At 38.2% G+C, this 13,680-nt stretch overlaps 1 protein-coding gene across 7 annotated transcripts in view; it reads left to right on the forward strand.

Annotated features, from left to right (window-relative positions):
• The window catches only part of TENM3 (teneurin transmembrane protein 3), a 384,209-nt gene that overhangs the window by 265,914 nt on the left and 104,615 nt on the right, over positions 1–13,680 (forward strand). For all 7 annotated transcript variants that reach the window (XM_044449875.1, XM_044449876.1, XM_044449877.1 and 4 more), the window contains 2 exons: positions 1,722–1,922; positions 8,000–8,185. In XM_044449875.1, coding sequence (XP_044305810.1) covers positions 1,722–1,922; positions 8,000–8,185 — 387 coding nt within the window. The remainder of the gene's footprint in view (positions 1–1,721; positions 1,923–7,999; positions 8,186–13,680) is intronic.

The raw sequence follows: 13,680 nt of genomic DNA on the forward strand, positions 1-13,680 counted from the left end.
AGATAATGAGAAGTTATATTTTACAGATACTCCCTTCATAGTAAAAAAAAGAAAGCCATAAAACATACTCAGTGGGCAAGCCATAAAAATATATCTAGTGGAGTAAAGAGTGGGAAAGCCTGCATGTAATTTACGTCTAAAATTTACTCTTCACTACTCAGTTGTAAATTAACACGGCTTAATGGTCAGATCTGCATCATTGTTTAGGAAATAGATGAAAAAGTTTCAATAGGAAACTTGATTTAAATAATTTATTTAAATTGTTTTAAATGAATCTGCCCTGATAAGCATGCTTTTCATATGGAGAAAACCAAAGGAAAAAATGAGTTTCAAGTGTAGATGGAAAGTCCAAAGGAGACCAAGTCTTTGTATTGGGAAACAATAGGTACATATGCCCTACAATTTTTCAAGAAGTTAAGAGTGCCATCCAGTCTGGTTGTCCATAACCCCTTGAATTCAGTTGACAAAGGACATCCAATGAAAGGTTGGAGAACTGTGAAGGCTTGAGTTGCCTCCAAAACATTGGGCTTTCTAGATGTCTTCCTCCTCCTTATGAGGAGAGGCTAAGGCACTAAGTACTCCTTGGAGAATAGTGGTCCTTGCCATCTGACCAGAACACCCCCCACACATGCCAGCTTCAAATAGGATCTTCCATCTTCAGAACAGAAAGAAACAGCTCTTGAAAGGCATTCCTGGAGCTGGGACTCTAGCCTGACTTATGGTCCCTCAAGGAGACAATTGGTCTTGGTAGTCCTGGCATCCAGGCCTTGTCACTGATGAAATATCAGTCCTACCAGAAATAGCAAGCTTGTTCTTTGATGCTATCAGGCCACAAAATTCACATTTGGGTAATACCATTATTAAGACCATCCAAATTTCCACAAAATTGTGCAAACATTACAATTTGCCAGGACAGGAATGGGCATAAAGTACATCTGGGCCTACTAGTAGATCTTAGGGCAATTTCTAGTAGATCAGCAAGGATTTCTGACAATAAGTTGTTTAGCAATAACACAATACTGTGAATTTTTCAGTCTTTAATTGATGTCTTTGTTATCAAAATATCAAATACGACATTATTCCTGCCCTACCTAGCTATTCCCTACAGAAAAATGGAGAGCAGGATTGCTATGGGATTGTGTCAAATGTGTTTGATACTGGGATATCGGAGGAACTAGTAATAGTTACCCATGAAATTTACAATGATAGGTAGGTTTGCAAACACATATGGGAACACAAAAAGAAATCAGGGCAGACAATTTTAAATCAGCCTTCTGGTTTAGAAGCTGTTAGCAGAAACAGCACTTGTTGCATTATGGGTGGCTTTTACCTTATGATCTAAAGCTTGCTTTTCCTGCTTGCCTGCCTTCTCTTCTCTTCATTCAAGGAGAATTAAATGGTGTTAGTAAGTCCAATTTGATGGTCCAATTACAGCTAGATCCTTTTCTAGATCTAGTGACTAGAGAAATGTACCTTATGTTATTTTGGTATTTATATTTAGTGCTGTGCATTCTCTTAACCAGTTGTTAAAGCTAAGGTCTGCAACTGGGATGCAAGGCCTCTGTTTTGTGTTCTCATTCATATTTTCAGCACATAGTATGCGTATGCAGATAGTTGAATCTGTGTGTTACTTTGTTCATATGTAAAATGAGCATAATGCAACCTAATTAATAGGAAATGACAATGGAATCCATAGATGGAATACTATATTTCTATTTCAGCTGACTGTTTAGATCCAGCTTGTTCAAATCATGGTGTCTGTATCCATGGAGAGTGCCACTGTAATCCAGGATGGGGTGGTAGCAACTGTGAAATACTGAAGACTATGTGTCCAGACCAGTGCTCCGGCCATGGCACATATCTTCAGGAAAGTGGCACTTGCACTTGTGACCCTAATTGGACTGGTCCTGACTGCTCCAATGGTAAGGAGTTTTTAAAACTCTTTTTGCTATAAAAGTCAATATTGTGCAATTTAAACAACATTATGTGATGATATTATATTTAGTTGCCAGTCTAAACCCAATGTGGACAAATATTACAGGAATTCTTAATTGCAGTTGACAGTACAATAAAGTATAGTATGGCAAGGGGTGGCAAAGTTTTGCCAAAAATTGCAGAGGGTTGCCAGTACGTGGCTGAATGTGGGAAAGAGTCCAGTTCACACCATGCATGTTTGTGTGTGTAGCATATGTGCAAAAGTTTATCATGTGCTACATAAACTTAGCCTCCCCAAAATCATGAAAATTATGTACATTCACAATGTGTTGCAGTTCATTCGTGCTGAGGTACCATCTTGAAACAATCCTATAACATAAACATCCTATCTTAAAGCTTCTGACATGGCAATTAAGTTCACAGCTTTCACACTAACACATGGCTTAGTATAATTTTTATGAGCAGGAACGAGTCCCAGTAAACTTCAGGTTTATGGATTTCCTCCCACTTTCCTTTCCTCCTTTTATGCTTCCAGAAGCAGAAAGTCAAAAGCTTTTCCACCAGTTTTCCTTCACTTTAGTTTGTTGTGTTACCTGAAACAACAAACTGTGGTTAACTTTAACTGTAGCTAGTTTTACTCTATAGCTACTTTGAACTATGTCTACTTGAAGCTGATGTGTTGAAAGTAAGTCTAGTTAATGTTAATGGTAGTTCCTGATTTGGTTAATGCAGAAAGCTGAAAACAAAAGCAGACGCTTCCAGACTTCTATGGGCATCATATGGGTGGTCCTGAAAGAAACGGGTGTGCCTCAGCACTTGATTGTCCTGTATCATAGGCAAGAAGCTACTGTTAGGACAGAATCTGGATAAACAGAATGGCATTCCCATAGGCAAAGGTGTCAGAAAAGGATGTACTTTATCTCCTTGTCTGTGCAAAGTATATGCATAACATATCAAAAGGAAAACTGGGTTAGAGAAAGGAGTGAAAATTGGTGAAAGACATGCCAACAATTTAAGATACATAGATCACACCATACTTCTGGCCAGAAAGCTGCAGTGAATTGAAATTACTCCTAATCAGTGCCTTTTTTGTAAAAAAAAAAAAAAAAAAGGTGCCGGAACTCACCTCTTGGGGTCAGTCACTCTACACACACATAAACATAATGGTCGCCGCCGGCAGTGAGCACTCAGCGCGCGACCACATGACCGATCCCAAGCTGAGCAGCGTCCCGAGCCAAACAGCACCCTCCCAAGCAGCGCCGACACACACGCAGCCCACAGGCACTATTTTAATGCTTTTTGCTGCCGACCTGCTACGCCCGACAGGGTGATTCACAATCACATGGAAAAATCCGTCAGAAAAAGTGCCGGAACACCGTTCCTGTGCGTTCTATGACAAAAAAATCCCTGCTCCTAATGAAAGTGAAAGAAGAAAGTACAAAAGCAGGACAATGGCTGAATATTAAGAAAACAAAAATGTCCACAGAAAAAATACTGAACTTTACTGTTAACAAAGAAGAAATGGAAATTATTTATTTATTTATTTATTTATTTATTTATTTATTAAAACATTTCTATGCCACCCCTTGCCGAAGCTTTCACAATTATGAAAGATTTTACATCCCTTGACTCAGTCATCAATTCAAAGGGAAGCTATAGCCAAGAAATTCAAAGAAGACTGGGGCTTGTAAAGGCATCAGTGAAGGAACTAGAAAAGATCATCAGGTGTAAGGACATTTCACTGGAGACCAAGCCCAAGACCGCCCATACTGTTTTATTCCCAATCATGTGAAGACAAGACTCACTGAAGAAGACAGCTATGCTAAGCAAAGTTGAATGCAGAAGAAGAAAAGGAAGCCTAAATATGAGGCTTTATGGCTTCGGTCCATAAAGGATGTTGCAGCCTTGAACTTAGAAGAGCTGAGTGGGGCTGTAATTGACATGACATTTTGTAGGGCTTTCATTCATGGGGTCACCATAAGTCAGAGATGTCTTGACAGCACTCAACAACAGATTCCTACCATATGATGACTGATAAGATTTAATAAAGCATGAGGCCAAAATAGGTGAGCTCAATATCTCTTCCTTTCAGTGTCCTTTAGTTTGGTTCAGTACTGGATGAGTTGGCAGGGCCAGATATGGAGCAAATATACACATTTTAAGCTGTTTAGTGCTATATCCATGGAATAAGTTTCTGTTTTCACTTGTTAATACTGCTAACTCATTTTATATTGGAAATTTGCCAGGTTCAGTTAATATACAGGTCTGATGAGAGTAGATGGAATGTCTTTTGATCCATTTCAGTGAGAACATAGACTCAACAATTTCAGATAGAACCCACATATATCTAATATATGTTATATCTTTCAATTATCTGCTAAGAAGATTTTTAGAACATATGAAAAGCCATACTGGATCAGACCAAAGGTCCATCTAGTCCAGCACTCCATACACACAGTGACAAACTAGCTGTCCACAGGACTGCCCAAGCAGGATGGGTGCAAGATCTTCACCTGCCCAAGTTCCTCAGCATCTGGTGTATGCAGGCACACCACCTCTGGTAAAGAAGGTAGCACATAACCAGTAAGGCTAGTAGCCACCATTAAATCCCAATTTAAACCATCCAAATTGGTGACCATCACCACTTTCCATGGCAACAAATTCCATAGTTTAAGTATACACAGTGTAAAGCAGTACTTCTGTTTATCTGTCCTAAGCATTCCACCAATCAGCTTCATAGGGTTATCCTAGGTTTGAGTGCTGTGGGTAAGGGACAATTTTTTTATTATTTCAATTTGTCTGCCACTATGCTAGCCTCTCTGAATGGCTCACAGTACATAAAAACCAGTCTCCCTCTCTACTTTCTCCACACCATGGATTTATTTGAAACACCTCTGTTAAGTCTCTCCTTACTTGCCTATTTTTTCTAAGTTGAACAGTTCCATTTGTTGCCACCACTCCTAATAGGCTAACTATGCTTCAAGAGCACTGAAAGTTAAAATAGTTTTCTCATCATTTCCCAGCATGTTTGTATATGATCAGATAAACATAGTATGTCACATCTAAGATAACCTACAGATAATACAGAAATGTTTCCATTTTTAAATAAAAGTTAAGATCTGTAAAGGAAAAAGAATAAGCAGTTCTGTTCTATCAGAAGGTTTATGGGTTTAAAGTCAACTCTATCTCCATCAGCAGTTTGCCCATTAATTAGCTCTCCAATTCCACTTCAGTTAAATTAACTCTAATTAATAAGTTCATTACAAAGACTCACACACCTTGCTTAAAGCAAGTGTGCTAAAAGCTGATAAACACCTTCACTTTAATGAAAAATTGATTAGATTGAAAAGAAAAGGTAAAGTCTCTGGAATAAACCTGTTTGTCCCAGAGCAGGAGTGATGTTTTTAACTTCTGAAGTTAATCAATCCTTCCAAGATTTCCTTATTTTAAAAAATCTAATTCCCAATAGCAAGCATTGTATGAGAAAAGTTTTTTTGGCCAGGGCACATTAGAACACATAAAAAGTGTCACAGTACTTCATTGTATGTTTATTGATGTACGAAACTCTAAGATAGAGCCATGCAATCATGGGAATAGAGACCCTTTTAGCCCTTTTATTGCACTCAGTTTTTAATATCCATCACAGATAATGTCTGATCTTTGCTTTCAGGACTGCTGTTCTTTTATAAGACTGGAAGTGTATAATAGGCTTATGAACCAGCATATGGCTGTGCTAACTCTGTTCTAAAAGACATAAACTATATCCCTTAGGCTAATGTCACATTGCCTTTTCCTCCTCCATAGAAAACCACATTCAGTGTTTTTTTTAAAGAAGAAAAAGAAAGAAGGATGAATGCAAATAGACTGCAGTGTTATTTTACTCCTTATATTACTTAAAGAACAAAGTGTACTGTGGAGTCTAGAAAACCCTTTATCCTACAAGTTGCACTTAATTTTTATGGGAGTCTAAAGGAGAAACTGAGTATGGTACATCAGTTTTTCTCAGATTGTCAGCCAGGACCCAGCAGTGGGTCTCAGGCTATTTGCAAGAGCATTTCAATGCTGCAGTCTGTCCATTGCCCCTTTGCTTGACTGTCTTGCATCATGCCCACAACATACGCATTGTACATGTAGCTGTGGGAGTAGTTAGAGAAAAAGAAGAATATATTTAATAATGATGATTTTTTAAAACAGATAATTCAGAGGAAAGGTATAAGGGAAGCTGTTATAGCAGGGAGGAAGTGGTTGTAGCTGGTGGAACAGTTGAAATAAACTGGCATTTGAGGATAGGGTACAAGTTAAGATTGAGGAGGGAAGGATGGGAGAAATATCAGGAAATGTATAAGAATAGCTTGAAAGTCATGTGGGGTTTGGAGGAAAATTATATAAAGTAAAAATTTCTCCATTTGGGGTCCTTAAAGTTCTGCCTGAATCCTGAATTGATGAAGCCAAATCATGATATTTCTAAAGCCAATGTCTATACTTAACTTGAAGCAATCTAAATTAAGGAGCTCCGTACTACAAGGAAAACACCACAACAAAGAATGAAGTGATCTCCAAAGAGGGGGTGGATGTTAGTATAAAATTATATCAACAATTGCCAGCTGAGAATGCCAAATTCCCCCTCTGTCTACAACCATTTTATGACTGGATCCACTCTTGTACTATAATTTTGTAACTGGTAGACATTGTTCATTTTCAGCTGTCTCAGGAGGACCCATGAGGTAGAAAATTAGGAAATCCCTGCTGTAAATGATTGACACTTTCATAATTTGTTCTAATGCAAGTCAGATTACTAGTTACTCAATGCTATGAACTTGTAGTAACTGAAGAAAGAAACATCCCTTATATAGTTCTCAGTCTAACAGCATACTCTTTTGTCCCACAGCACTAAGAATGCTAATGTTGGTAGAAATTACAGTAATGTACTATCTAGCATCAGTGTTATTTTTGTATTATTTACACGCAGCATTTTTTGTTACCTCACAATACAGAAATTTCCACTGTCAGAATAATAGAGATGGGGAGGCCGGACATATGTTTAACAGGGTGTAGTGCAAGACCTCTTCACTCCCCACTCACTTCATAACTACAGAGGAAAAATAAGTGCATCATCAACTTCCTATAATCATGTTTTGACCACTGTAACACTTAACCAGCAGCAGTTCAACTGTCCCTGAAAAATCCATATTCCTTTTTCTTGGGGTGCTTCCAATCAAGGAAAGTCCAGTGTGAAGGTTTTGAAGAGAAGAGACACAATTTGTACATGCATGCTCATTTCATTTGTTGCCTTGCATGAATGGTCTGGCAACTCTACCTGCATAGCAACTCATAAGCAGCACTCAAAGTGAAAACTGGTATTGGTTTACATGATTATGATGATCAAGAACCAATGGATTTTCCATAGCCTTCCATGGAAAAAAAATCTACAAGCTTTTTGAGCACACCTTTCCATAGGTGACTATAGGAAGTTTACTTAATTGTGGTCTTGGGATTGTAGATCTATTAAGTTGCCATAAGGCAAGTGTGAGAATATTTAATATTCACAAGACACATGCTGGACTGCAAATCCTATCTGGTCTGACTCTCTGATGGAAGGCTCCAGATCTTATACTGAGGAAAATAAAATATTACAGTGACATAGTTATATCTTAGTAGCATCTTTATTTTTCTACAGTGTGCAATAATTTGTATTTCTGCTTTATTCCCTTTATTGTAACTTCTAATAAGATGCATTGTTCATAATAATGTTCTATAAATCCTCATAAGTTTATGAGCATACATTATAACATGACTTTCATAAGAAATATGTGATCAGAAAAAATGTAATTTGAAATTACTCAAAGCTAACTAAAAATAGCTTTAGACATTGCCAAAGAAGTAGATACCCTATCCTCTCAAGAACTTCCCTAAAACCATTTGATTTAATTTTCAAATAGCTTGATTTTTTTCTCTATACAATTTGCATCTGGTGCTTGCTTACTCATTGTGCTCTCTCCTCTTCCCACCTCTATGCGTATCCCCACCCCATCTACCTTTCTGTTGCTGTTTATTTCTAATGCAGAGATCTGTTCTGTTGATTGTGGCACACATGGGGTTTGCATGGGTGGAACATGTCGTTGTGAAGAAGGGTGGACTGGCCCATCCTGCAATCAAAGAGCATGTCATCCTCGGTGTGCTGAGCATGGGACATGTAAAGATGGGAAATGTGAATGCAGCCAAGGCTGGAATGGTGAACACTGCACTATCGGTAAGATTACTGTGCTTTCATACCCTACTTCAGTACTGAACTGAAAAAGCCAGAACCTACTCCCCTTATCTGAATTAAAAATTTAGCACTTTGAAGCTTGTTTCTTCAAACAGAATATTTTCACTTGTCAGTGTGTGTAAAGGAACCAATATTTTTAAAAGGAAATGATTATATAATTGGTCATCAATCCTTTATGAATAGGTTGCTCTAGGAGGAGCAAGAATTTTTCTGTACATTTTTCTCCATTTTCTCTATACATACATTCCTCATTCCAACAGAAGAAGGTACTGTTTTTGTGCACTTCATAATTGGTGAATGTAACAGTTTATTGCTGCAGCATTTTCTATTTTTAGATGACAATTGTACACCTTATTTTTAAGCTTTTTTAACAAAAAGTAAACTATGAAAACATTATACATGAACATAAAAGCTGAAATGTGCCACCCTGACACTTTTGTTATGTTTTGTTAGCAGACACTATGAATTATTTAAGATTTTCACAAAGCTTTTATTTCCGTATTGACAAATTGCATAATTTGCTGACTTCAGCAATTTCCTTCATAGTTGTGTTTTTATAAGCAAGAACCTGTATTATTTATAATCCATTGCTCCTTTTTTCTTTCTGTCTTAATAATCATACAGATAACTTTGTTTAGTCATATGATACAAAAATTAGTTACTTTTCCTAGAATTCTACTAATGTTTCCTTTCAGATAGTGATCTATGGTCAAAGAAATGATGATAAAGTTGAATCTATGAATAGTCATTAAGCTTCACAAAGAGCAGAAATGAAAGAATAATTCTCAATTTCTGTGTCCATGTTCGCCCCCTTGCAGAGAACCAGTGTGGTGTAGGGACTAAGAGTGCAGGACTAGGACTCTGGCAATCCGGGTTCTAGTCCCTGCTCGGCCATAGAACTGATTGGGTGATTTTGAGCAACTCACAGACTCTCAATCCAACCTACCTCACAGGATTGTTGTTGTGCGGATAAGATTGAGATCCAGAAGAGGAAAAGTGACATAAGCCATTTTGAGTTCTTTTAAAGAAAAAAAAAAGGGGGGGGGGGAATAAAACTTAGTTATGGCAAAATGAATGGGTAAGACTACGCCTTTTCATAGCTTTTGACTACCTGCTAATAATTATGCAGATCTCTTAAGCTGGCCTCACTTATCTTGGCATTATTATAGAAGTTATATATTTATGAATTGAATTGTTCTTGTACAATTTTTCCAGTGGTTTGCACAAACTTTTTTGCCTTATCATTGGGAAGGCAAGTGTGTGTCATTTCACATGTTTGTATTTCAAATCCATGTAATTCCCATGTGTTGCTGCTTTTAAGAAAAGAATATATTTGCATTTTTGACTGACAACAAAGTTTTCCTAAATTGTAAACAGCACAGTGATATGGGTGGGCCCTGATCCTTATCTTTGTACAGACAGGATACTATTAGAAAAAGATGAATGCAGCAAAGTGACACTTTCTGTCTTTGGAAGGACATTAAGACAAAGGTTTCTGGCACCTGGTTTCCAAGGAAGTTTGCAATCACCAACCACTAAAAAGATAAAGGAGTCTACAGTGATTGTGAGAGAAATACTGCATTTCTGCAATATTTGTGTTGCATGTATTTCTGAGAACATCTGTGGGCCTATAGCATTGTTATTGTTGCTGTTGTTAATCACGAAGTCCTGTCCGACCCATCATGACCCCATGGACAACATTCCTCCAGGCCTTCCTGTCCTTCACCATCCCCCGGAGTCCACTTAAGCTCACGCCGACTGCTTCAGTGACTCCATCTAGCCACCTCATTCTCTGCTGTCCCCTTCTTCCTTAGCCTTCAGTTGTTCCCAGCATTAGGCTCTTCTTCAGTGAGTCCTTCCTTCTCATTAGGTGGCCAAAGTATTTGAGTTTCATCTTCAGTATCTGGCCTTCTAAAGAGCAGCCAGGGTTGATCCCCTCTAGGACTGACTGGTTTGATCGCCTTGCAGGGCCTACAGCATAGTTCAAAAGAAACAGGGTTGAGGCTAATACAGTTGAAGTGTACAATTAATGACACTCTATAAATGAATTAAAACAAAGAACAATACATGCATCAATACAGTTTGGGCAAAACAACTAGCTGCTCAATCGTGCTGTCTGACAAAACTAGGTAAAAGGTGCCAGGTTGAAATTCTCTCCAGACTCCTAAAGATTTTAGGCTTATCGATGATACTTAACAATGAGTTCCCCAGCTGTTAGTGTTTTGTTTTCAATTTTTCAATGGCTGGCTTCCCAACCCCACAGCAACCTTAGTTTTTAATACAGGTGCGCTAACCAGAATGCATTTTTTTCCTGTATAAAGAATGTATTCTGTTATCATTAATGATCCTGCTTTCCAAGGTAGTAAAGAACTGGTATCAAAACAAATTGCTGGTCTTTTGTAGCTTAAAAGAACTGGGATTTCCCCCAGGCCAGATTTCCATTTGAATTGCCTGCATAGACATGAAAATCAATGTAGCTCAATAAACAAGTTGGTATTTAAAGCACTATTATTAGACAATACCTCAAAGGACTACCTAGCCTTAAATTGGAGAGATGGGATTTTGGGGGGTTTCTTAATATGTGCCATCCTGAATACAAATAGAGAGGCTAAGTGAAAGTGAGAAGGAAAGAGATTAAACATTTAAAAAACAAAGTTCTCTGTGGAAACTTAGAGCAGCAGTTTGCAGTGCAGCTGAATGAGGTGTTTTTCTGTGCAACTCACCTTTGTTAGAGCTGTGGGCTATATCCCATGTGTCTTGCACAGTGATAGGGCTTTTTTGCCAGTCCATACAGACTTCATACACACTCTATATTTAACCTATTTCCTTTCCAACACCAAGAACAAGCTTCTCCAGGGTTCAAAGTTCCGTCCCAAGACTACAGTATACTCGTACATTTTTCCATGTGGACATTTTTCCATGTGTTCCCTAGTGGACACCTATGGGGAATGGGGGAACATTTTCATGTTCTTGGGCTTAAGGCAGAACTCTTTATCATTTCAGAAGGTAATGGGGAGTGGGGAGATAGTGGTAGTGACAGATCAAGACACTTACCATCATGGCATCTGGACATTAACAGCATTTGTTTTATTTTCTGGAGAGAGTTTGGAATATTCTTTAGTTTAATGCAGTTGAACACGTTGTACCTGTCCCATCTGAATGAAGCCATGCTTGCTGGCAATCCTAGTCATGGTAGACTCCTATTGCTTCCCAAGGCAGGAGTCAATCCATTCCATTCCCTGTGTGGTCAGTTATTACTCCTAGCTTTAAATGTGTGTAGACTGAAACCTATATTGAATAGGTTTCAACCACATGAACATATGTAAATATGCTTTTTTTAAAGTGTTAAAACAACATAACCCCAAGGATATCCTTAGTATGAATGCCACATTTCTGGTGTTTTACAGCCTTGGTGCTTTGTGTATGATGGATGGACAAATACACACATACTTTCTTTTATAATTACAGAAGATTATTGTATTACATGTTTCTAAATTACCTTTAGAACAAAGATTTTACAAGGTTGGGTACAAACTATAAATGGTATATGAAAATACAGTAATGCAAATATAGATTCATTTGTAATATATATACACACAAAGATTCTCAAATGAGCAGCACTTAAATCCACAGTGATTAATAAAATGCAGATTATTTAAAAACTATTCACACTGAAGTCGCATGAAACTGGGAAGAATTCCAGCAGTGTACTAAAGAGCCTGTTGATGCATGTGAAAGAGGAGAGTGCAAAAGATGGCTTGAAACTCAACATCAAGAAAACTAAGATCATGACATCCAGTCCTAGCACTTCCTGGCAAATAGATGGGGAAGAAATGGAGGTAGTGACTGATTTTATTTTCCTGGGCTCCAAGATCACTGCAGATGGTGACTGCAACCAAGAAATTAAAAGACGCTTGCTTCTTGGGAGGAAAGCTATGGCAAATCTAGACAGCATACTAAAAAGTAGAGACATTACGCTGCCGACAAAAGTTCGTATAGTCAAGGCTATGGTTTTCCCAGTTGCAATGTATGGCTGTGAAAGCTGGACCATAAGGAAGGCTGAGCGCTGAAGAACTGAGACCTTTGAACTGTGGTGCTGGAGAAGACTCCTGTGAGTCCCTCGGACTTCAAGGAGATCAAACCAGTCAGTCTTAGAGGAGATCAACCCTGACTGCTCTTTAGAAAGCCAGATACTCAAATACTGTGGCCACCTAATGAGAAGGACTCACTGGAGAAAAGACTAATGCTGAGAACAATTGACGGCAAAAGAAGAAGGCGATGGCAGAGAATGAGGTGGCTAGATGGAGTCACTGAAACAGTCAGTGTGAGCTTAGCTGGACTCTGGGGGATGGTGGAGGACAGGAGAGCCTGGAGGAATGTTGTCCATGGGGTTGTGATGGGTCAGGCTCAACTTCACGACTAACATGAACATGAAACTTTTGTACACTTAAGTACACTACCAGCCCAACTTTCTTGCTTACTAATTTTCATCTGAGGAGCCATCATGCAGAAGGTGGAGCATCTATTGGTTCAGAAGGCAGAACTAGAAACAATGGGTAGAAAATTCAGGGAAACAGATTTCACTATAGATAAGCATTAGAAAAAAACTTCCTAAAGTTTTACAGTGGAATGAGGCTGCTTTGGAAGGTAATGAACATCAGAGTTTAGTTGGCCATTTACCAGGGATGTTGTAGTTACAGTACATCCTGCATTGCAGATCATCTGTTGAGCAGTTGGGAGAACTAGATGACTTCCAAGGTAACTTGCAGCTCTATTTTATGATGCTTCATGAGCATTTCATAGTATATTTATTCTTCCTTCCTTCCTTCTCTCCTGTACCTCTCTTACATGCAGGCATGAGTACATACACACACAAAATCAACTGGTATCTGTCCTCGGGCTATGTTTTTGATCAACGTAAAATGTACTGCAAAATACTCATTTTACTCATTAGGGCTTATTTAGAGTTTTGGAATACACCAGAGATTTCTAAATTGTCTAAAATCCACTTAAATCAGTTATGTCTCTGAAAACTTTTGTTTTATTTTTTCCTGTATGTTCTATCTTAATAATTGGAAATTGCAACTATGGCTGATACATGGATTTGACCATTTCAGCTCTACATACAGAACTATAGGATCATTCATGAGGCATGATTTTGAACAGTAGGACTGTAGAAATAATTTCTGTCCAATCCTCCTAGTGTGTTTTGAAAACAGACAATGAAAGTTAAGGAAGGAAAAGTAGAGAAAGGGCAAATCAGGATCTTATATTTTCATATGTGTCTTCCCTCATGAACTCTTTCCATGTAAAGGGTTATAAATAAGCAAAATAAATTATTGTGCTTGGAGGGAAAAACAAAAGCCCTAGGAATCTAATGTTTATTATATTTCTAGGAAAAATCTATGGATGAAACTCTACACACAGAAAGTGTTTTAAGCAATATGGAGAACCACCTTTTCTGCAGGGACCCTTAT

Source organism: Varanus komodoensis, unplaced genomic scaffold (genome assembly GCF_004798865.1).
Source record: "Varanus komodoensis strain SLA01 unplaced genomic scaffold, ASM479886v1 scaffold61, whole genome shotgun sequence".
Taxonomy (NCBI): domain Eukaryota; kingdom Metazoa; phylum Chordata; class Lepidosauria; order Squamata; family Varanidae; genus Varanus; species Varanus komodoensis.